Below are 23,738 nucleotides of genomic sequence, written 5' to 3' on the forward strand. Positions count from 1 at the left end.
CGGATATATAAAAGGTCATGCCTAACCCCAGCGGCTAATACATGATAGGCACTCTAACATTGCTTTGTTCCTACTTCCCTTCCTTCCTGTGTTTAGAGTCAGAGGTGTGAAATTTGTCACTTGATTATATGCTGTTGTTGTTTGTTGTTGTTCTATATTCATTGGTCATTTCCTCAACTAGATTAGCAGCTTAGGGAACAGTATTTTTAATTTATAAATTATATATATATATACTTTTGTCAATATAAATTATGTATATTTATTTATATTTACATATATAAGTTATTTTTACAGTTCTTGTGCATTGATTCTTTAACAGAGTGGTTCTCAAACTTGAGCAAGCATAAGCATTTCCTGGACTTGTTTAAATAGATTGCTGGGTCCCTCCTCCAGAATTTCTGATTCAGCAGGCCTGTGATGGGGCTGAGAATGTGCGTCTCTGGCAAGTTCCCAGGAGGTGCTGATGCTACTGGCCCAGGACTCACACTTTGAGAACCACTGGTTAACTACATGTACCACAGTGCTTAGGAGCATGAAGGCTGAGTCTGAGTCCCACCTCTGCCACTCATTAGCTGTGTGACCTTGGGCAAGTGGACCTATTTGAGCCTCAGTTTTTCCTTATTTGTAAGAATGGGGATAATAACAGTATGCACCTCAGGATTGTTGTGAGGATTAAGTTAATAATGAATGCAGTGTGCATAGCACTGTCCCTGACACACTGAAAATGCTCAATAAATGTTGCCTATTATCTTGGAAAGGCTGGCACAGCATCAGGCACTAAATAAGCACTGTACCCAGCCTAAGAATTCCTTCTCAGACTTCGATAAAACCTCTTTTGAATTTGTAAGCAGTGAGAGTGAAGAGTGTCACTAAAGCATGACATTTATAATTAACAGCTTTTGAAATTAAGCCAGACTATTCAAAAGCACAACATAAAGGGCCTTTAGAAATGCCCTTCCCGATAGTATGCTGGATGTAAATGCCCAAGCGTACAAAAGCCATGTGTATTTTTAAAATTCAGGGCTGTCTATGGGGTACCTCCTTCACACCTTCCCCTGCTGCAGGATGCTGAGGATGGCAACTTGACCTCTGAGAGCTTGGAATTGCTGGAGTCACCCAGGCATCTGGGCTAATGGGTTGGCAGACACAAGCAGAGACCATCCTTCAATAATTAATTAGTTGGAGTCACGGGAAAACAAACTCCCCAGAGCAGATAAGACAAACAGCAACCTCCTCTTATCCTAGTTATTTTCAAGCACCCAGCCCCCTTGCTGCTCCCTCCCAGCTCTAAGAACTTCTTCACCCAATGCAAGATCTGTATTTTCCTTCAGGGTCTGTCTGAGCAGTTATAGTGACTGACATTCCCTTGAGGAAGCCCAAGAGGAAATGTGCAAAGACAATTTTCAGACCTTGTCTCCCAGTCCTTCAGGGCCTGAGGCAGAATATCCAGGAATCTAGGGATGGTCTAGCCCTAATCTTGTCCCAGTAATACAGGAGACAAGGGTCATGGCCCTATCAGCCGGTGAACCACTAATCCTGGGAATGTTGTTCATTCAACGCAAAGTTGAATGAGATCATCTCTGGGAGCAGTAGGATTTAGCAAAGGCTTTGAGCTGGGGTTTGTGGGGAGGTGCTGCTGCCCCTTGCAAGCCCCTCCCTTCCGCCCATTCCCTCACAGAAGAGCACCACCGCCTCCTTCCATCCAGCGGTACCCTCCCCTAATGCCCAGAAAAAGGCTGAACCCCCACCAATACCACTTCCACTGCTACCCCCAATTACCTACACAAGCCCGCCACAGCCAGGTGATGTCTCCGCACACTCCGGATGGGGCACCACCTCTGGCAGTCCCGGCGCCCTGGCGGGCCCCTGCTCCAGCGGAAAGACAGAGCGAGAAGGGGGTGTGTGCGCAGAGAAGCTGGTGGCCCCGCACCTGGTGTTACCAGACTCCAGATGAAAACCGAGGCAGAGAGGTTCCTCAAAGGGAAGAGCCGCACGGGGTCTCCCCCCTTTTCACCATTTCTCATTGCTCAATCTCTCTCTCTGTCGGTTCTCTCCCCCTCCATCTTTCCCTCCCTCCCCCCCTCCCCATCCCGCCCGCTTTGTCTGCCTTTTTCTTCCCTCCGTCTTTTTGAACACCCTGCCTTCAGGAGCCCGGCTCGGAAGCCGCAGCGGTCAGCTCCCCGGGGCCCCCTGCCCTGCGTCCCCGCCCAGCCCCCTCCCCTGCCCGGCCCTTTCCGCTCCGGGTCTCACCCAGAAGAGCAGGTTGAAGCCGAGCAGCAGGTACTTGATGCACCGCAGGGCCCCGCCGAAGCGCCCCATGCTGCGGCCCCGGCGGCGGGATCCCGAGTCCCCAGGCCCGGACTCGGAGCTCCGGCAGCGCCGGGAGCCGGCGGGGAGGGGGCGGAGCGCGAGGGGCCTTGGGCGGGGCCGGCGGGGGGGCGGGGGGGGCGGGGCTGGAGCCGGCACAGGGTGAGAGAGGGTCGGGGAGGACCCCGAGCCAAGAGGCTGGCGATGGGTGGGAGCGCCGCTGGGTGGGGGTCGAGCGGCCAGAAGGAGCAGGTACCCCGCTCACCTCCGGAACGAGAGGCCGCCTCCTTCCCTCCCCAGGCCGGGCGACGAGCCCCGCAGGCACCCCTCTCGCGGTGGTTATCGGAGCATCTGCGAGGAAGGAGCGTCCACTGGAGACCCGAGACTCATTTAATCAGAGCTCTGTGCAAAGACTCATTTGAGGCCTGCGGTGATGGTTGAGAATAAGGACACGGCCCTGGTGGCTATGGAAACTAGGAAGATGGCCTCGGGTAGAAGAGATAAGTAGGACCCAAAGCCGCCCAGAAGCTGGCAGTACCCGTCGCGGGACACCCGGCCCGGGGCATCCGGTCCCAGGTTGTGATTCCCCAGCGCCTTGCGAGCGCACAGGCCGCGGAAGCAGCTTCTAGGGGACCCTCCCTCGGCCCCTTCCGCGCGACTCCAACTCTTACCTTAATAGGCAAGAACTGGGAGAAGAAGGCGTGGGATGCGGCTTCCCTGCGCCCAGAAGACTGCGACCCATCCTGCTCGGCCTGGCCATTGGAGGAGAGTCAGACACTCCGGGTCCTGCTGTATTCGACTGATGGGAGAGCTTGGAAAGGAATCCAAATCCTCGGGGATTATTGTGATGTGGAAATGGGAGCAAAGGGGGGAAGGTTTTGTTTCGCTTTATTTTATTAAGTTAGGGGTCTGGTGGGGAAACCAGGCTCCCACTCCGAATGACTAAGTGTCTGCAACATGTGGTGCCAGGCAGTACGGGGGCGACAAGAAAGTGTAAAATCCAGGGAGCCTATGCATTAATTCAGTAAAACCTTAAGTGCCCGTTATAGGCCAGGGATAGTAGCAAGCCTCAGGGACTCGACAACGAGGGGACAGCCAGGCCTGCTGCAACTGGCTCTGGTGGTAGAGACAGATCTATGAGCAAATTATAGCAAGGTGAGGATGTGGGGCAAGGTTCTGGTAAGCACCGCCTGCCCTCTTGGCACTGGGCAGGGAAGGCTTTGCTGAGGACAGTGGGCCTGAGCGAGTCCTGAACGAGTCTGAGCAGAAGGGAAGAGCAGACGGGGCCGCAGGTGCCAAAGCACAGGGCTGGAGAAGCCAGGGGCTCCTGGGGGGCCTGTGAGAAGGCGAGCAGCCCAAGTGGAGCAGAGGGAGGTGAGTGGAGAAGGTGCTAGGGCACAGCTTTCAGTCAGCTCACAAAAGTGCCAAGCTGTCCTGGGGCCTCAGTTTCCTCATCTGCAACATGGAGGTACTAGTACATACCTCGTGGAGTTGTGCAGGTTAATGAGTTAATATTTGTAAAGTACCTAGAACAGTGTCTGGCACAGAGTAAGTAAGTACAATATAAGGGTTAGCTATCACTGTGTTGTACTCTACCAGTCAGTTTCCACCATGTTGCCGTCTTTACCATCTGTGTCTTTGGACACTTGTTTGAATATCTCATGAATTTTAACTTATGAAAATGAAGAGAAGACAGAAAAATGAATGTGTGGATTCTAGTAATAAGTATAAGCCCCAAATAGTGAAATAGAGGCAGAGATGGAAGTCATTAGGAATGCAGAAAGAGGCACATCTTTAGTTTCAGTCAAACACTTATTGTCCTCTCTGATCTATCCAAAAAGAAAAGAACTAAAGAATAGTGTCCAGTACATGGTAGGCGTTCAGTAAATCTCTGAACTAAATGAACAACAATGCTATGATACTTTAAATATATTGTTGAATTTTATGTCTCTAAGACAAAATACATTCTCGACCCTCTGGGAACAGAACCCCTATTATAAATCTATTATTCTTTCACACTACAATTTTAGCACACATGCATTAGAGACAGAGGGTTGCCTGCCTAACGTAACAGATATAGATTTTGAGTGTAGACTTCCCCAGCCACCCACCCTCCAACAAAGTTGTGTCTTAGGGGAGCTGACCCTTGACAGGACTAGGACATCCTAACTGATAACACGTGTTCAAGAGTACATCATTATATGAAAGTAGGAGACTACATTAAATTAAATAAGGAAGTTAGCCTTTAAACTAGACATTATGCAAAGCCAGAGACAGGAGCTAAAGCAGGGTATAAGATGGTTAGACTTCTATTTTTAGTCAAATTGGGGCTGCATGGAGGATGCTTTGAAGTTAAGGCTTGAGACTAATTAAGAGACTACTATTGCAGTTCAGGTAAGAAATGAGAACCTGAACCAAGACAGTGGCAATGGGTTTAGGAAGGAGGATCAGATTTCAGAGGTATTCAAAAGCTTGATGAAAGATCAAGACAGATTGGATATACGGATAGGAGGGGAAACAGAGGGAATGATGACTCCTGGGTTTCTTACTTGGGTGAGTAACCAGGCAGATCATGGAACCATTAACACAGATAGAGCTTATAGACGATGGAGCAGGTTTTGGGGAGAATGTTACAGATACTGTAGGTGGGCTCACCTGTCACCCAATCCTATGTCCAATTTAGAGGCTAGGAAGGTTAAGTACTTGCTTCCTGGTATCCTTTGCAGGTAGGGGTGGTAGTAGGACACAGTTCTGATTAATGGGATTTATGTGGAAGTCTGTTGGGAGGTTTCTGGAAAACCTGAAATTGTCTTGGTAAATGGTTCAGTTGTGGGACTTCCCTGGTGGTGCAGTGGTTAAGAATCTGCCTGCCAATGCAGGGGACACAGGTTTGAGCGCTCGTCCAGGAAGATCCCACATGCTGCAGAGCAACTAAGCCTGTGTGCCACAACTACTGAGCCTGTGCTCTAGAACCCGCGAGCTACAACTACTGAGCCCACGCGCCACAGCCACTAAAGTCCGTGAGCCTAGAGCCCGTGCTCCACAACAAGAAAAACCACCACAATGAGAAGCCCATGCACTGCAATGAAGGGTGGACCCTGCTCGCCGCGACTAGAGAAAGCCTGTGTGCAGCAATGAAGACCCAACGCAGCCAAAAATAATAAATAAATAAATAAATTTATTTATTTAAAAAAAAAAAGATTCAATTGTCACTGGCATTGCTTCCTTCCCTCTTTTCCTGTCTTGAACTCAGGCATGATGCCTAGAGCTGTAGAACATTTTGTGACTATGAGGAAAGGCCAAGAGAGTTGCAGACCTGCCAGCCAGGATATCATTGAACTGCTGAACCAACACCAGCAGGCACCTATCTCCAGGTTTCTTGTTATGTAGGAAAAATAACCCTCATTTTGTTTGACACTTAAATTCTGTTACTTTTAGCTGATGATATTTTAACTGACATGTGAAGACAATAAATTCATGTTTAGATCTGTTGAGTTTTAAATGTGATGGGAAATCCAGATAATGTGTCCAGGAGACAAATGGAAATATGATTGAGATTCTGGGGAGAGGTTTGGACTGTAAGTTTAAGTTAAAGATTCATCAGCAAATGTTGATAATAGAAACCAGTGGTCTCCAAACTTTTGCTCACATGTTCCCTAAAAGAATTATGAAAAAATACGTTCTCCCTTGCACATTTCCCCCAATATTTTATTATGAATATTTTCAGGCATACAAAAAAGTTGAAAGAATTGAGCAGTGAACACCATATACTCACCACCTAGATTCTACTATAGCTGATTCACTTTGTTATAAAGCAGAAACTAACACACCATTGTAAAGCAATCATACTCCAATAAAGATGTTATAAAAAATATTCCAATCAGAAATTTTATCATGATTTACAAGAATCAATATCTAGTGATGTATAACATTTTTGTATATTTCTATTTTTGTGACACACTGTCGGTAAGGCATATGTCAGTCAAGCACACCCATACGTAACTTATTTCCAGTTTATTAAAAGTCATATAATTCCATCTGCATCCTCAAATTACCCTTAAGGCATTTTAGTAGCATAGTACACCCAAAAATGTAATATACCAGCATTTTTACTCATAACAAATCAGATTTAATATTATACTTTATCAGATTCAATCTTCAGTTTGTATCATTGCAGATATTATTCTAATTTAAGAAATAAGCTGCATTTAAAATTTTAAAATTCACACCAACTGTCATCTCCGTTTAGCAAATGTCTGTTTACGTCAAAGAATATAGAAAGCCTTCTTCCAGTAGCCCTTATGGTGAAAATCATAGTTTTTTGGAACTACAACAAATAGTTTGAATAAAAACGTTTGAACTTAAAAAAATTTTTTTTTACTTTAGTTACATTACTTACCTCTTCATCTGTCCATTTGTCAGCCTATCTTATTTTTTATGCATTTCCAGATGAATTTTAGACAATATATTTTACCCCTAAACTCTTCAGAATGAATAACAGTAACTAGAGTTCAAATATTTGCTTATAGTCTTTCTTTTTTTAGATAAAATTTATCTGAATGAAATGTTCACATTTTAAGCATACCTTTGATGATTTTTGACGAATACTTTTGCCTTTCTAACTCCAAACCGTATTAAGGCATAGGACATTACTATCACCACTGAAAAGTTCCCTTGTACCTTTTCCCAGTCAATCCATGACCCCACCTCTCCTAAAGAAAACTACTGTTTTGATTTTTTTTTTTTACTATAGATTAGTTTTTCCTGTTACACAATATTATATAAATGGAATTGTACAGTATTTACCCTCACACGTGGTTGACATATAAAATTATTTATTATAAGTTTGAGTATATGCAAAAGATGTCATTTCTGATGTATTTCAAATTTTGACATTTTAAAAGAAAATGGTCACATCCCTCATTTTAATGCATTCAATAGAAACTAAATACCAGTGTGATCGGCTACCAACCATCGTCCATTTTTTTTTAATCAGACTTGATATTTGAAATGACAACATGAAATTTTTGATCAAGACTTGTAGATGATGGTATCTTCAATTTTTAAACATTCCTCATTGATGAGAAACTTAATTCAAAATTTTTTTTTTTTTTTTTGCGGTATGCGGGCCTCTCACTGTTGTGGCCTCTCCTGTTGCGGAGCACAGGCTCCGGACGTGCAGGCTCAGCAGCCATGGCTCATGGGCCCAGCCGCTCCACGGCATGTGGGATCCTCCCGGACCGGGGCACGAACCCGTGTCCCCTGCATCGTCAGGTGGACTCTCAACCACTGTGCCACCAGGGAAGCCCCAAAATAATTTTTTAAATTGAGGTATAATTGACATGCAACATTATATTAATTTTGGATGTACAACATAATGACTTAACATTTGTATATATGCATCATCTATTTTAAAAAGTACGTGAAAAAGCTCCTCTTTAATATGGTGAAAGCTTTATGTCTTTCTTTCTTCTCCTTAAACTTGTATTTTATTTCACTTTTTCCATTAAGTGTAATCCCAAAGCAATGCATTTTTATGTGTGAAAGATTTTTCTTGAATGTTCTTTTATACTTGTTCAAACAAATATTATTATATGTTTAATAAAAGAAATTAATGTTTCCTTCTGAGACCATAAGGCTCTGAGTGTTAATTAATTTCTTCTAGGCTGAGTTATCATTAAAATTATTCTTAGTATACAATTAATTAAAATAACAAATACAATATAAATAATCAATCATTAAACATAAAATATTACTGGAAATGCATCTGTTAGTGAGATTGGTGGGGTTGGGATTTTTTTCTACTAGTTCATGTATCCATGAATGAATATTCCTTATTGCTAGAACAACACAGGGCTCAGCATAAATTCCCTTAATATTTTTTATTGCTTTGATATTAATGCTAAGAAACTTTGTTTAGACAAATAAGTAGATGAGGATGGAAGGAGTTGTTATAGCAATGCTAATCAATTCTTTAAACCCCTTCTGAATTGTATGCCCCAATTCACATACTGATCTATCATCAGAAACTATTTCTAGGGGCTTCCCTGGTGGCGCAGTGGTTGAGAATCTGCCTGCCAATGCAGGGGACACGGGTTCGAGCCCTGGTCTGGGAAGATCCCATATTCTGCAGAGCAACTGGGCCCGTGAGCCACAATTACTGAGCCTGCGCGTCTGGAGCCTGTGCTCCACAACAAGAGAGGCCGCGATAGCGAGAGGCCCGCGCACCGCGATGAAGAGTGACCCTTGCTTGCCACAATTAGAGAAAGCCCTCGCACAGAAACGAAGACCCAACACAGCCAAAAAATAAATAAATAAATAAATTTAAATCAAAAACTATTTCTAATGATCAATCAGCTGACAACTTTAGTGTTTCTTCAATTTTATTTAAAGCATAGTTGGAACCCTTCTAATTTACAAGAGCATTTGCTACCCATGTTATAGTCATTCACTATATTAATGTCATTGTTAGTGGTCTCAATACCTAAGGAATTTTTCAAGTTGCTGGCCAAAAGATTTTTATATAAGCTCAGGAGAAATGTACTGTAATAGGATTTCAGATGAGTGAGAGGTAGCTTGTGAGGGAAGACACCTTGATCACAGGCATATTCTCAGGCAGATTGATTCTAGGAAGGAATACACGTGGAAATTGAGGATCTGGAAAATTGATTCTTTTAGAACTATTCACGTGGGAGTACCCTCTGGAAAGATTTCTTACATTGCCGTTATATGCATGCCCCGGAGATAGAAGGCTGTTTTAGGCCACGAGGATGGATGATAAGGCCAGGGAGAATGTGAAAAGTGCTGAGAACAGAAACTTAAGAACAACAGCAATTTAGGAAGTGGGCAGAGATGTAGACTCAAAGTAGACTGGGAAGAAATGACCAGAGAGGTAAGAGAAAACTCAGAGGAAAGTGATGTCACAGAGGCCGAGGGAGAAAAGAGCTTCTGAGGAGGCAATGGCCACCGTACAAATACCTCAGCAATAATAGGTGGATTATAGTTCACTGGAATTGGTATTATGGTAATTTAGGGCCTTGACAACTGGTGTAAGAGCTATTTCAGAATAGCGGAGGCGGCTGTGCTGGAGCCAGACTGCAGTTTAGGAGTGAAAGCAGAGTGGGGAGCTCACTATGATTGCTCTTTCAGGAAGCTTAGCTAAAGGGATGGAGCAAGATGAAGGGGAAGCAAGTTTTCCTTTTTTCTTTCCTTCCTTCCTTGATGGGAAAGATCTGGACATGTTCTTAGTCCTTGAGGAAGGTGTCTACGGAGAAAGAAAGGTTGAACAAGAAGTAAAGCAAGGGCAGAGTCTCGGAAGAAATAGAAGGTGGCTGAGAGCCAGAGCGCTGGTGGGGACTTACATCTGGAGACAGGAGAAAATAGGTAAGCGTGGAGTTGTAGAAAGATTTTGTCTTCTGTATCTCCTAATCCCAATATTTGAACTGTCATCTGATTTTGCTGGCTGTGGAATATGTTGCTTGGAATTTTGTGTCTCGCCTCCTTGTGTATTGTGTGATTTCTTTCTTCTTTCTTTTCTTACTGTAAGCTGCTCATTTTCCTTGGAAAATTGTCGAGATTCTTTGAGTCCTCAGTTGAGGTTTTGTTCCCCCAGAGAGGGTATACTTTGACTTCTGCAAATCATCTTAAGGCACTACCACAGAGTATTAATTCAGATAACAAATGTATTTACAGGCTGGCTTTACAAGTTCCCTGGGGAGATTTCCCCCTACTCACCATGATCAAAATAAATACATAGCCTTTTGCATGATGGGGTTTTTTCCTATCTACTCGTACCTTGAAGGTGTAGCCCTTGGGAGGGGGCACGAGGTTTGGGTGGGGTCTCCTAATAGACTCCTTACCTTAGTGGGATCTCAGGCTTTACTTCATGAACCCCAAGCCTTTGCAACTGTTGAAACAGAAACTCGGGGCCAAAGCTGGTCTTGGTAGCTGCTTACTTCCTCGGGTTCTTGCTTTCACTTCATTTTGGCCGTTGTAGATTCCCTTCCTTTTGTGCTAGCTAAGCAATGTGTTTTTTAAAAGATGCTTAAATATTTTCTCCAGTGCTTAGTTTCAATGGAGAAGGTAGTTCAGGATATCAAGTCTGCCCTAGTGCTGGAAAAAGAAGCCCAATGTGCCCACTGTTGATTTTGGTTTTGATAAGCAGGACATGAGCAGTGTTTTGACTGCTGGGTTTGCAGCATATTAATCCTGTTGCTATGCAGTTGTTACTGGAAAATAGTCTGTGGGCTCAGGATTTCTAAACCAACCATGTCTGGATACCTAGAGAAGGAAGGAAGGTGAGGGCCTTGGTTTGCTAATTACAAACTATCTCCATGGTTACAGGTTACTGAGCTCTCCTCTCACAATGTTCTCCCAGCAGCATTCAGGCAGCTATGGCTTCCTCTCATTATTTTTCAGCTTCTGGTGTTTGCTGGTGAGAGGAAGGCGTGCATACGTGCTTGTGCAGGCATGTGTGAAGCAAGAGAGGACTATGAAACAGGAGAAGAGGGCAAACTCAAAGGATAATTGATTGTTTCCATAGGACAACCTTAGGAGTAGGGAATAACATACTCATTTTAATTTTCACTTTTATAGGGGGATGGAGGAAGGAGAGGAACATAACCAACTCAGGTATAAGTTCTAAGTCTGAATGTTTATTGTATCTTCTAGATGATTCTCATTTGAATCATCTGAATTAGGAAATTAATTAATTAAAATTTACCAAATAATCATCTGGTATTATTTTAATGTGACTTTTCTTTTTGTTTCTAAGTTTCAGCAGAAGTCCCAAAATACTGAGGGCAAAGTCATAGGTACTTAAGGACCCTTACATTCTAAAGCAAAATGAAAGATTATCTGCATAGGCAGGGTTCTCTAGAGAAAGAGAACCAACAGGATGTATGTGTATATATATTATAAGGAGTTGGTGCATGTCATTTGGAGGCTGAGAAGTCCCAAGATCTGCAGTGCTCAGGCTGGAGACCCCGGAGAGCCAATGGTGTAGGTCCAGTCCAAAAGCTGGTAGGCCCAAGATCCAAGAAGATCTGATTGTTTCAGTTGGCATCTGAAGGCAGGAAAAGACCACACAGCTCAAGGAAGTCAGGCAGGAGGAGTTCCCTCTTACTCAAACTTTTTGTTCTATTTTGGTCTTCAACTGATTATACGAGGCCTGCCCACATTAGGGAGGCAACCTGCTCTACTCAGTCTACCAATCAAATGTTAATCTGAACATAGACACCTCCTCACAGACACATCCAAAATAATAATCACCACACTATGTAGGACTTGCAAAAAGATGGAATGAAACCTGGTTCTGCCACCCAAGGGCATCCCTTATCATCTTGGCTAAGAGGAGGCTAAGAGTACATTGACAGATTGAAAAGAGAGGGTCAGTCGCACTCCACCAAGGAGAGCAGTGAGGGAGGGGATGCTTTCCTTCCCCAACTTCAAGTCAGCTGTAAGAAGCTTCAAGAAAACCCCTGGAGGGCTTGATGTATGTCCCCTGGAGTTTGGGGAACAGAGAACTGGTCCTTGACTCATGATAGGGCTACAATGAGAATGACAGGACCTAATGACACAAGTGTTTCCAGTGGACCAGACATGGGCCCTTTGGAGAGACCTGGACTTGGGATGTCCTAAAAGAGACCTTGTGCAAGAGGAGTTCCCAGCAGAGGTGGGGACAGTTAGAAGCCAGGGGCTTAAGGGATATTCATGATTGCATGGCTGGAAGGGGCCTTACCCAAATCAAGAGAGCTAAAGATGGGGAGGGGGCTTCAGAGACCTTGCAAAGTAGCCCTTGAGGGGGCTTCAGAGACCTTGCAAAGTAGCCCACTAATGTGGACATGTGCTACCTCTAGGGGTCAAGTAAGACCTTCTTTCTTTTGCTTGCTTTGGGTACTTGACCCTGGAGAGTGGGGGAGGGGGAGGATGGGGTAAAGAAATGGGAGTTACCACAGTCTCTTCCCTTCAGGCTTCTTAGTCTCAGATAGGCCCAGGCTAGGGCTGGGGGAAGTCTTAGATGGAATGAGGAGCTGGAGATTTGAATTATTCTGGACTGGGACTCTTATTAACTGGAAGGGACCAGGAAAGCTTTGGGAACTGCCTGAGAGTTCATGCAGGGGTGGCAAAGGTGAGTGCTGCAGAGCAGATTTCCTGGGTACGTGGTGAGACAGGACAAAGTTGCTTGTTTGCACCCTTCTGAGTGTGGAATGATACCTTCAGTGTCCTGAAAAAAATAACTGCCATTCTAGGAATTTGTAGGCAGCAAAAATAACCTTCAAGACTACAAGAAACAAAAATATTTTCAGGCCAATAGAAATAGCCTTTGCCACTGAAAGACCTGCATTAAAGAAAATACTACAAAATGTATTTCAGGGGCGTCCCTGATGGTGCAGTGGTTAAGAGTCTGCCAGCCCTGAAGGCAGGGGACATGGGTTCGAGCCCTGGACCAGGAAGATCCCACATGCTGCGGAGCAACTAAGCCCATGCGCCATAACTACTGAGCCTGTACTCTAGAGCCCGCAAGCCACAACTACTGAGCCCGTGAGCCACAACTACTGAGCCCACATGCCACAACTACTGAAGCCTGCGCACCTAGAGCCTGTGCTCCACAACAAGAGAAGCCACTGCAATAAGAAGCCCATGCATCGTAATGAAGAGTAGCCCCCACTCACCACAACTAGAGAAAGCTGTCGCATGGCAATGAAGACCAAATGCAGCCAATAAATAAATAAATAAATAAATAAAAATGTATTTCAGGCAGAAGGAAAATGGTCCCAGCTGGACAGTCAGAGATGCTAGGAGAAATGAAGAGCAAAGAAAACAGAAAATATATGGGTACAGTAAGTCTCTTACATATGAACATTCAAGTTGCGAACTTTCAAAGATGCAAACGTGCCCCTGTATGCCAGCTGTTGTACTGTACTACTATACTTTTCAAGGTACTGTACCATAAGATTAAAAATGTTTTATTTATCTTTTGTGTTTTTTTAATGTATTATTTGTGTGAAAAGTATTATAAACCTATTATAGTACAGTACCATATAGCCGATTGTGTTAGTTGGGTACCTAGGCTCACTTCGTTTTACTTATGAACAAATTGGACTTACAAACGTGCTCTCGGAATGGAGCTCGTTCGTATGTAGGGGCTTACTGTATATCTGAATAAATAGACAACCACAGTTTTCCCACTAAACATGGAATGCAAGCTTAATCAGTTTAAAAATAATATTAAAGGAGGGTTGACAGGGGAACTCTTGAGGCAAATGACGCTTGGTTTACTTTTATGGTATCTGGTAGTTTAGTGATGTTAATTGGTGAAGACATGAGGGAACTAACTAGAAAGCCTTTTAAGATTCTTTTAAGGAGAACATAAGAGTTGGAAGGGACCCTAAAGATCAATCATTCTAATCTCCTCATTGTACAGCTGGGGAAACTGAGGTCCAGGGAGGTCATGTGGTTTGTTGGTGGTTAAGGTAAGGCCAGATCCCAGGTGCCCAGATTTCTCACCAAGGTGCTTTCAACTCATAAATGCCCATTGTCTTAGGTGTGTATCTTGAAATACTTCCATCTTCCTGCACTCATATTATCACTTTATCCATAATGAATCCCATTTGGCCATGTTTCTTCTTCTTCACCCAACTGCTAAAGACTTTTTAGGAATTTAGAAGCAAAACTTTACTGTCATTTACAAACATGGAAAATTCATGGGGCAGTCCATGTTCAAGCTAGCTACGCAAGAACTACATGAGACCCATCCAGTCACAGAGTTTTTGATGGGAATAATGTAAATAACAGACTTTATTGAGCATGTAATGTGTAGAGCTCTATTCTAAGCTCATTACAGTTATTAACTCAGTTAATTCTTAAGACAACTGTATGAGTTATTACCATTTTAAAAATGAGGAAACTGAGGTACAGAGGAGTTAAGTAACATTCCCAAGATAAACAGTGACAATGTTTGGTTTCAAATCCCAGAGGTCTGGCTAGAGAGCTTACATTCTTACCCTTGCATTGGTCATTCACCAATGTTGAGTACCTACTATGTGCCAGGCACTGCGCTAGGCACTGGGGATATTGAATAAGATACCTGCTTATGGGAGCTAATGGGCTAAAGGAAACAACAGTATTTTAAAGGAGAAACTCTAATATCATTGACAAGTGCTTCAGTAAAAGGGGAGAGGAAAGGGTAAGCTAGGATGAATTGAAAGTGTGGCATGGACATACATACACTACCAAATGTAAAATAGATAGCTAGTGGGAAGCAGCCTCATAGCACAGGGAGATCAGTTCAGTGCTTTGTGACCACCTAGAGGGATGGGATAGGGAGGGTGGGAGGGAGACGCAAGAGGGAGGAGATATGGGGATATATGTATACATATAGCTGATTCACTTTGTTATAAAGCAGAAACTAACACACCATTGTAAAGCAATTATACTCCAATAAAGATGTTTAAAAAAATGTATAGAATGATTTGGGAACACAGAGGAGAGCTAGGAAAGGCTTCAAGGAAGAGAGGCCATTTTAGCTAACACTTGAGGACTGAGTTGGAGTTTGGTAGAGAGGAAGTACGTTTCATGGGCTGCTGGTAGGGAGACTAGACAAAGAGACAGCAAGGAGTTGGGTGTGGCTAGAGACTGACTGTGTGGCTGGGAGGAGAGCGGGGAGATAGCAGAGTGGATAAAATGACACTTGGGGCCAAATTGTGAAGGACATTTTCTCTTTATGTCTGCTAAGTTATTGGAACTTTATTTTGTGAGAAGCAGGAGAATGACGTCAGATTTGCGTTTTACCAAAGAGAAGACTGAATAGTGAGGGGGGATACATTCATTCAATAAGTGTTAACTGAGCCAGACCCTCTGTAAAATGACCAGCTACGGTCTCAGAAAGCCTGCGGATGTTCTGAAAGAGGAGAAGGCGTCTACCCAAACCTCCTATTTCAAGACCAACACTGAGTCCTAAGTGAGAAGTACCCAGTGCTCTAAGTGCAGTGAGGGTTCAGAGAGGCGAGACGCCTTCAGGCCGGGAGAGTCGGGGAAGGCCTCAGCAGTGGAGGGCATCGGAGGGCTGGCCTTTAAGTGATTAACGTGATTCGAAAGGCAGAGACGGGTGGTGGGACAAACATGGGCGTGGGCAGTGTGTGCAGGGAAAGGTGAACCGTCCATTTTGGCCGGAGTGCAAGGTACGTGAAGGGCGCCTGGTGGGAGCCACGGGCAGGCCTTGAATCATGTTTCCCAAAGTGTGGTACCACGAGGGGATTCACAAGATGATTTCTGGTGGTACATGATGGTCATTTTAAAGTTAGGTGTTTATATTCATGTACATTGAAAATATGTAAACAGTAATTATAATATTGCTTACAGTGATGCAAAGGAAATGAGGCAATTTAATCAATATTCAGGAAGTAATAATATAGATGGTACATTGATATGACAGAATCATCAAGGAAATAAAGATTTGGGAAAATTGGGCTAAGGAGTTTGGAATGATTTAGGAGGGTAGGTGCACCAGAGTGGTGATTCAATAGAAAGATCAATCTGAGAGCTGGTGTGAAGTGGATTAAATTGGAAAAAGAGATCTGAGCTGGAGAGATCGGTAAGGAAACGACCAGAGTGCATCAGTAATAAGAGTTTCCTCTTTCAGGAGCCTGTGTGGCTCAAGCTCTTATTGTAAATTCATCGGATGGCGGCACATGGAAGCCGCACGTGCTGTCAGAAGCGGCCACGGTCTCTCCTACCGCCTTTCTGCAAGAGAGGCATCTCTTGGTTTTGGCTGTGGCGTTTTGAAGATTTGACAGATTACACATCACGGTTTCACCTCTGAGCTCCTTTCCTTGGAATCATTGCCACTCTTTTTGCACCAAAAAGTTCATCTAATGCGATGGAAGAAGTCTGTGAAAGAGGGGAAAAAACAAGTCTTTCAGAAACTGTCAGGCCGATGCCTCAAAACTGCACAAGAACCTTGAGCTCTATTCCAAGGAAGCGAAAGAGCACGAAGGCAAGCCAAGGCTTCCCGTCCTGCCCTGGTGTCCAACTCTTGTGCAATTTTTATCTTTAGGCCTTTTGCAATGTCTTCCTAAGATACTGCAACCCACATTTGAAATGTTCTTCCTGTGAGAAATCATGCGTTGAATTTACACATTTTGAGCAAAGCTTGCTTGTCCGGGAAGGAAACCACAATGTCATCCTAACAGACAGATCTGTAGTAGCAGGGGAAGTGGCTCTGTCCATATTGGGTGCTTCCTGCCTGCAGGTCTGTCAGCAGGTGTCATGACATATTTTCCTTTTGTCCTGCACACCAGGGGTCTCATCAATAGGTAATGCTTGTCTCTTCCTTCACCCTCCAAAGCAGAGGAGCCTGTCAGAGGCAGAGGAACATGCTTATACATAAGTATTGATAGAATGAATATATTTCTTCTCAGTTTCCTCTGCCACCTCTCACTATGCTTGGTGGCTTATTTGTTTAGTGGTTACCTTATCTCTCTGAATGCTAGAGATAACTCAGAGAATGAGGCCTGGGGGAGGGCTATGTGACGTGTGACCTGATATGAGTTGCCATCTGGTAGCTCCTTTCTCTATTTCCCATCCCCCAAGCCTCCTATACAGTCCACACCCTTGACATGATGCTGTCTGAGTTTGTTTCCTGGGCAAAACCATAGGAATCCAGTTTGTCCTTAATGATCCTCCTGCCTTTCTTTCAGAATCTGTAGTAGGTCTCTGATTTTCTTTTCCAGAATCCTTTCCCACTTCTTTGGGAATGTCACCACATTTTTTGGTGATTTTCCTTTGGGGAACACTCGTCCCTCCTTGGAAGCTGTTTTATCGAGAGACTGCCAGTCTAGGCGTATTGTCCTGTGGCCAAGTCGAGCCCATGAGAGTTGGGCAGATTCGTTCTGATGGTGGTGACCATCCCTTAGTCCCCACTGCCTGCATCTGTGGCACTTCCTTGGTTCCTGTCCTTTTCAAGGCTCGGTTGTTCAGCCTTTCCTTTGATGTTACAATATCTGCTTCCAATAAATTAGTTTTTTTCTGAAGTAAATCAGACTGTTACTGTTGTTTAAGATCAAAGAACCCTGAAAAGGCCATTCCCTGCTCCCTTTTCTCAGTGCTCTTCTAGCTCCCCCTCTGCTTAAAGCGCTGTCGTGGCTGCACACTTTTGTTAGACCAAGACCCAGATCCCACAGCCTGCAGACCCAGCCTGTCCCACTCTTGGTGGCCTCTCCGCCCACCTTCTCCATCACTCTCTCTGCTGCCTGGTTCACTGTCTTCCCTTATCTTGAGTGTTCCATTCACTAACATGTGGGGAATTCACACACGCTATTCTCTGCCTGCCCGGCTCCTGGAGTTGGCCTTCCCATGCCCTTCCCAACTCATGGCCAGGTTTACTGCTTAGGTGCTCTCTCAACACACCTGGTACTTCCCCATCATAACACTTATCTCAATTTGTACACGTATACACATATATCTACTTGTGTTTTATGTGATCATTATTTGTCTCCTTCACCAGGTGACAAGCTCCATGAGGATAGGAACTATGTTTTTGTTCCTGACTGTATGCTGATGTCTAACACAGCACCTGCTATATGGTAAGAGTCCAAAACATTTTTGTGGAATGAATACATGAGAAAACGTACAACCTGACCTTGTCAGACAACCTGAGATGTGAACTGTGCTCCCAGCCTTCCTCTCATCGGGGTTTCTGAGTTTCATCTGTCCTCTTTAGGGCTCCGATCTGCACTGGGCAATGGTGGATGCAGTGGTTCAATCAAACACATAAACATAGTTTCTGCTAACAAGCTTTCCCACAGCTCACCTTTCTCCAATATTCTCTCATACCCCTGCCTAATGTCCACCTTATACCACCGGATTGTATTCTCCTTTGGAGGCTCATTTCATGGGAGGATTATTATACCCATGAAGGCAGGAACTAGGGGTATAAAGACTAATTCTTTTTCTGGTTCTGCCCAAGTAGTTGGGTGGACATTAGCTAGTTCATTTAATCACACTGAACCTTAGTTTCCTCATCTTTAAAATGGGGATAATACCTGTTCTACTATATCATACAGTCAGTCATCTCTTGGTGTCCACGGGAGAATCGTTCCATCCCCTCCCCACTTCCCACATCTACCAAAATACAAGATACTCAAGTCCCTTATGTAGAATGGCATAGTATTTGGATACAACCTCCTACATCCTCCCTTATATTTTATATCATCTCTACTTATGATACTAATACAATGTAAATAGTTGCCCATGGGGCAAATTCAAATTTTGCCTTTTGGAACTTTCTAGAATTTTTTCCCCTGAATGTTTCTGATTTGTGTTTGGTTGAACCCACAGATAGGAAGGGCTGACTACCTGGTGGTGGTGAGGAAGAGATGATGAATGTCAAAGTACTTGGGAAAACTGCTCAATGGATATAAAGTGTAAGAAACATTATCACCTCCATTTGGCACACTCCAAATACTACAATGCCTTAATCTCTCTGCCCTTATTTCATCTAGTAAGTGAAATAAGATGTGCTACTAGTTACCACTGAGTACCTACCAATAGCCAGGCATGGAGTAAAAGGCTTCATATATAGGACCCCATTTCATCCTCACAAGGCTATGAGGCAGACATTAGTTTTCATCATTTGACTGGGGAGAAAACTCAGGCTGAGACAGGTTAAGCAATTTATTCAAGGTCACACAACTTACAAGTTGGGGAACTGGGGTTCAAATCTGAGCCTACTGACTCCACGGCCAGTGCTCTTCACCAGGACCCACAGGGCCTCCCCTGCAAATCCCTCAGGTGGCCAAAAACAGGCCCCACTTTGCTAAGTGCCCCCATGCTCTGCGCACTGTGCTGGCTGATAGACATCCTTCCTTTCCCTTTATGTTTACACTATCATCATCATTTCACAGGTGAGGAAGCAGAAGCTTAGAGAGCGAACCTGGACTTCCGCTCCTGGGTAGGACAGAGAGAGTTGCAACAGACCACCACCACTACCACTGCAATAACACAGTAACAAGAAGAAAACTGGGTAAGTTGTCAGAGTCATGTACTGAAACAATGGAGACCAGTGGAAGCAATGAGCAGGAGGCGAACTAAACTAGAGAAGGAGCCTTTCCTAGGCCAGCTGATCCACACTCATTTTCTTCCCTGGGGGCATTTGCCTATTCTGAGCATGGGTGTGGACTTGACCTGAGCAGAGCAGACTCCACAGAGGGAAAGAAAAACCACAGAGGTTGTGGCCATCTTGAGGGGCTGCTATGACAGATGAGAAACCACAAAGGCCAGGCTGGTTTTCCCCATGGGACGTTGGCTGAGCTCTGGAGAAGCTGATAAGAGGGCTCAATAAGCTGGGAGCTAAATCTGGGACTGATTTGCCTGCATCACAGGCCAGTTTTGTTTTGAGTTTCTTTTCTGGGGCCCGTGGGGCCCAAAGGATCCTTTGCACTTCTTCCCTTTGGCATCTGTATTCCTCTGCACCAATCCTGTCTAGATTTTCTGCGACAGGTAGTTTTTCGGAGACATTGGCGCCCCCTGCTGTCAGAGAGCAGCTCTGCAAGGACTTGGAGCCTGCCCTTAGCATCTTCTGTCCTGATAACCATTCTCCCAAGAATCAGGGGTTTAACCTCGATGATCATTTCCAAAGTCTGAGATTTTGTCTCACTGGTCTCCCTTGAGTGCTGACTGTCTAGACTGGTAGATGCCTGTGGCTGTCACTTCCTCGTCTGTAAAACAGAGTCAACGGTGACCACTTCCCAGGTTGGTTGTGTATTAAGGAAGGCACTGGATAAAGTTCTTAACGTTGTCTGGTATACAATTAGTGCCTGGTAAACAGTAATAATAGCAGTGGTGTTTGCTAAGGCTGCCTTAGGTTCTTCTCAAAGCTCCTCAAAGCACGCAGCCCCAGCTGTCACTCTCAGTGGTGGTGAGAGCTGCTCTGACTCTGGATGTTCCGGGACGTTCAGATGTTCTCAGCCCTCCTCGCAGTAGGACACCAAGGACCTGGAGGCTGGTGCCCAAAACCAGGAACAGGAAGGCCTGAGCTGCGGCAAGGTGAGTGCCAGGCAGTTCCCCTGACTTCAGCCTCCAGTCTGTTAGCTGGGTAGCCTTGGCAATTCTCAAGCCTCAGGCCTGTGGGAGCTGAGGTTGCTAAAACTGTCTCTGAAAAACTGCCTTTCTCGAGGGAGACGCAAGAGGGAAGAGATATGGGAACATATGTATATATATAACTGATTCATTTTGTTGTAAAGCAGAAACTAACACACCATTGTAAAGCAATTATACTCCAATAAAGATGTTAAAAAAAAAAAACTGCCTTTCTGAAGGTTGCACCTTGGTCCCCTCTTAGAAGATGAAACCTTCGACTTCCCTGACGTCTGAGTTGACTTCGCAGGGAGATCAGGCCTTCAGAGTCTGTGGCTTCAGCTCTGGTTCACGCTGTTTCCTGTTTTTCAGTTTCTCCGCTCTCAAGTTCCCGTGTACCAGTACCCCTCACAGCGTGGATCTCACGGAGGTGTCTCTCCTGCCAACAAAGAAGACTTCGCATCACTCTTCATTTTGAAAGCGCACACCGTCCCTTCGGCACCCATCTCCGTTCCCTAGATCTTGGCACCACCTCCCCCGAGGCCCCGCCCCTGACCCGCCCGCTCCCAGGGTGCTTTGCGTCAGCTCTGGTCGAGCGGACGAGTGGACGCAGCTGGCTGCGAAGTCGCGGGACTTGTTTTTCTGGATCTCACCGGGCCCACGACCCAGGGACAGGGACACAGCCGGCAGAGGCGGTCAGAATCTGAGGTATTCCAGATAACCTGGGAACTGCCGGGCAGCCCCCTGCTGACTCTGAGCCACTCTTTATTTTCTGCCTTCTCAGCATTTTGACGCTATGACTTTTAAATTTCTGCCTGCTCACACATTGCCGCATATATGGACTTAGGTTTGGGCCTTGTGATTTTGTTGAGTTCTAGAGTTGCCAGATACAAGATATCTAGTTAAATTTAAATTTCAGACAGAGAAGGAATCCTTTTTTTTAAAGTTTAAGTATGTCCCACATATTGCACAGGAAATACACTAACAAAAGTTTACTTGGGCTTCCCTGGTGGCGCAGTGGTTGAGTGTCCGCCTGCCGATGCAGGGGACACGGGTTCGTGCCCTGGTCCGGGAAGATCCCACATGCCGTGGAGTGGCTGGGCCCGTGAGCCATGGCCGCTGAGCCTGCGCGTCCGGAGCCTGTGCTCCGCAACGGGAGAGGCCGCAACAGTGAGAGGCCCGCATACCGCAAAAAAAAAAAAAAAAAAAGTTGTTTATCAGAAATTGAAGTTTCACTAGATAGCTTATGTTTTTATTAAGTAAATGCAGTAACTCTATTCTGGTCTTCCTTGTCAGGGGCCTCCCTGCGCTAAGGAACTTTCTGGAGGAGGCTCTTTACCTGACAGCAGGGACTGCACCGCTCTTCAGATTAGGAGCATCATCACGATGATTTCTTCCTTAGGCTGGGAGCTCCTTGGAGGCAGGACTGGCGCTCTCCTCCTCCCACTACCGCTTCAGATGCTCTGGGTAAACCTGTATGCGTGCAGGGTCTCGAGCTACGGCCCGAAGGCTGGGCCCGTTGTGAACAATTTGGGCGAGGGGCTCCCTTTCCTGAAGAGTTACCGGTCAGGGCTAAAACCACCCGTGTCCTGGTGCCGCCTACCTGCACGGGGACTACATTTCCTGAAAGAAGGACGGGCTTGTGAGCAGCAGGGAAACCTGGAGGGGGAATTCCCACGGTCACAGGTCTGGTGATGTCTGCCGGGCTGGGGGATGTGAGATGAGCTTCCGCCCAGTGGGCTTCCTCCGGGTGCCTTGTGCCATTTTGCAAGACACAGAGGTTCATTTGATACTTTTCTGTGGTATGTGGTTTAGGATAAAGGGCAGACCTGGACTCCCTCCTCTACCCAATGGCCTTGCAGTTTCCTGGCTTGTGCTTCATCCCAGAACGAGGGGAACCACTCCTTTGTTATGTGCGTGAGGAGAAACCATTTGAGCGGAATTTGGCTCTTTTGGCTCTCAGTCCAGTGCTTAGCACTGGCTGTCTCTCTGGGGAGCTGGCGAAGGAGGGTGCAGAGGAGGATGGCTCGGGGCAGGAGATACCCACGCCCCGGACTCTGGCAGCGGCGACTGGTTGTTGCTTCTCTTCTCAGCAGAGATGACAGAAAGTGTCAAAGCCACATAGTCACTGGAGGCAAAGTCTGAACGCCTGAAATAAGATCTAGTGACTCATCCGGTCGTGGGCTTGGGACTCTGAGAATCCCTGCGGGTTACCTACACTGATAGCTGAGCTAATCTTAGGAAGGTGGACAGGGGCATCTTCTGGTGTTTATATTTTGAAATTTCCCCTTTTCTCCTCCATTCAGGAAAAATGAGTTTTATCTTTGTGTTGTGAAGCTGAGGAGGCCTCTGGAAGCCTATCATCAGTGAACGACAAAGTCAAGGTGTGAACACTAGGGACAGAGAGCCTTGGGCTCAAGCAGCCCCCTTCCCTTCTTCCTCTCTGCCCTTTGATGTCCACTCATTTCCAGTAACCTGTGCTGATGTGCAGATCAACCAACGCAGGTTCTCTTAGAGGCACAGAGGTTACCCCTACTGTCCCCTGCCTCAGTGGGGCCCATCTGAAAGGGTGTCTCTTTTTTTAAAAAGTGCAGCTGTTTCTGCTTTAGCTGGAGCTCTCCTTAGTTCATTACCCCCACCTCCCATCATTATCATCATCTTTTGCTACATTTCACATCTCTAAGTGCCCCTTAGAGTCCTCTGTTGGGACTTGCCCAGTCCTCTGGCGGTGGAGGGCTACTCCTGCCAGTTGGTATTTCTAAACTGCAATCCCTTCCCTTGGGCTCTTTTCCACTTCCCCACAACCTCTTGCCCACCTGGCAGCTCTTAGGGGTGACTGATGGTGTTGTCTCCCATTATGTTGCCAGAGGGGAGAAGGTGAAGAGGCTGAGTGAAAGAGAGGGGCCTGGGTCTAGGGGTAGGTGGGCTTGTTTCCCTGAAGGGGCCTGGAGGTCCTTTTTTTAAAAAAAATTAATTAATTAATTAATTTTTGGCTGCATTGGGTCTGCATTGCTGCGTGCGGGCTTTTCTCTAATTGCGGCGAGTGGGGGCCACTCTTCGTTGCGGTGCACGAGCTTCTCATTGCGGTGGCTTGTCTTGTTGTGGAGCACGGGCTCTAGGCACGCAGGCTTCAGCAGCTGTGGCGCACGGGCCCAGTTGCTCCACGGCTGTGGGATCTTCCCAGACCAGGGCTCGAACCCGTGTCCCCTGCATTGGCAGGCAGATTCTTAACCACTGCGCCACCAGGGAAGTCCCTGGAGGTCCTTTTTAATATGTTAAATTTCGTGCAAGGACTCTTTGTGGTCAATAACGTAAGTTTTTATTTAAAAAGCAAGTTTTAGAAAGGACTGCTCCCC

The 23,738-nt window shown here is 45.5% G+C and overlaps 1 protein-coding gene and 1 long non-coding RNA gene across 3 annotated transcripts in view; one reads left to right on the plus strand and one right to left on the minus strand.

The window, feature by feature from the left end:
* TSPAN2 (tetraspanin 2) overlaps positions 1-3,099 on the minus strand; it is a 41,561-nt gene extending 38,462 nt beyond the window's left edge. Inside the window, exon 1 of one of the 2 annotated variants that reach the window (XM_067727364.1) lies at positions 2,979-3,099. Coding sequence is in view for 1 of the 2 variants with exons in the window: in XM_067727363.1 (XP_067583464.1) it covers positions 2,251-2,319 (69 nt within the window). In the remaining variant the exon portion in view is untranslated. Of the gene's footprint in view, positions 1-2,250; positions 2,387-2,978 lie in introns of those variants that run through there. The other variant, XM_067727363.1, reaches the window with a different exon arrangement.
* A 6,335-nt stretch (positions 3,100-9,434) lies between these two features.
* Positions 9,435-22,895, plus strand: LOC137219189 (uncharacterized). Its single transcript, XR_010941011.1, has 4 exons — positions 9,435-9,690; positions 17,813-17,891; positions 19,212-20,352; positions 20,755-22,895. It is a non-coding gene; the product is annotated as an uncharacterized lncRNA (long non-coding RNA).
* Positions 22,896-23,738: the final 843 nt, after the last annotated feature.

Source organism: Pseudorca crassidens, chromosome 2, assembly GCF_039906515.1.
Source record: "Pseudorca crassidens isolate mPseCra1 chromosome 2, mPseCra1.hap1, whole genome shotgun sequence".
In the NCBI taxonomy this organism is placed as follows: Eukaryota; Metazoa; Chordata; class Mammalia; order Artiodactyla; family Delphinidae; genus Pseudorca; species Pseudorca crassidens.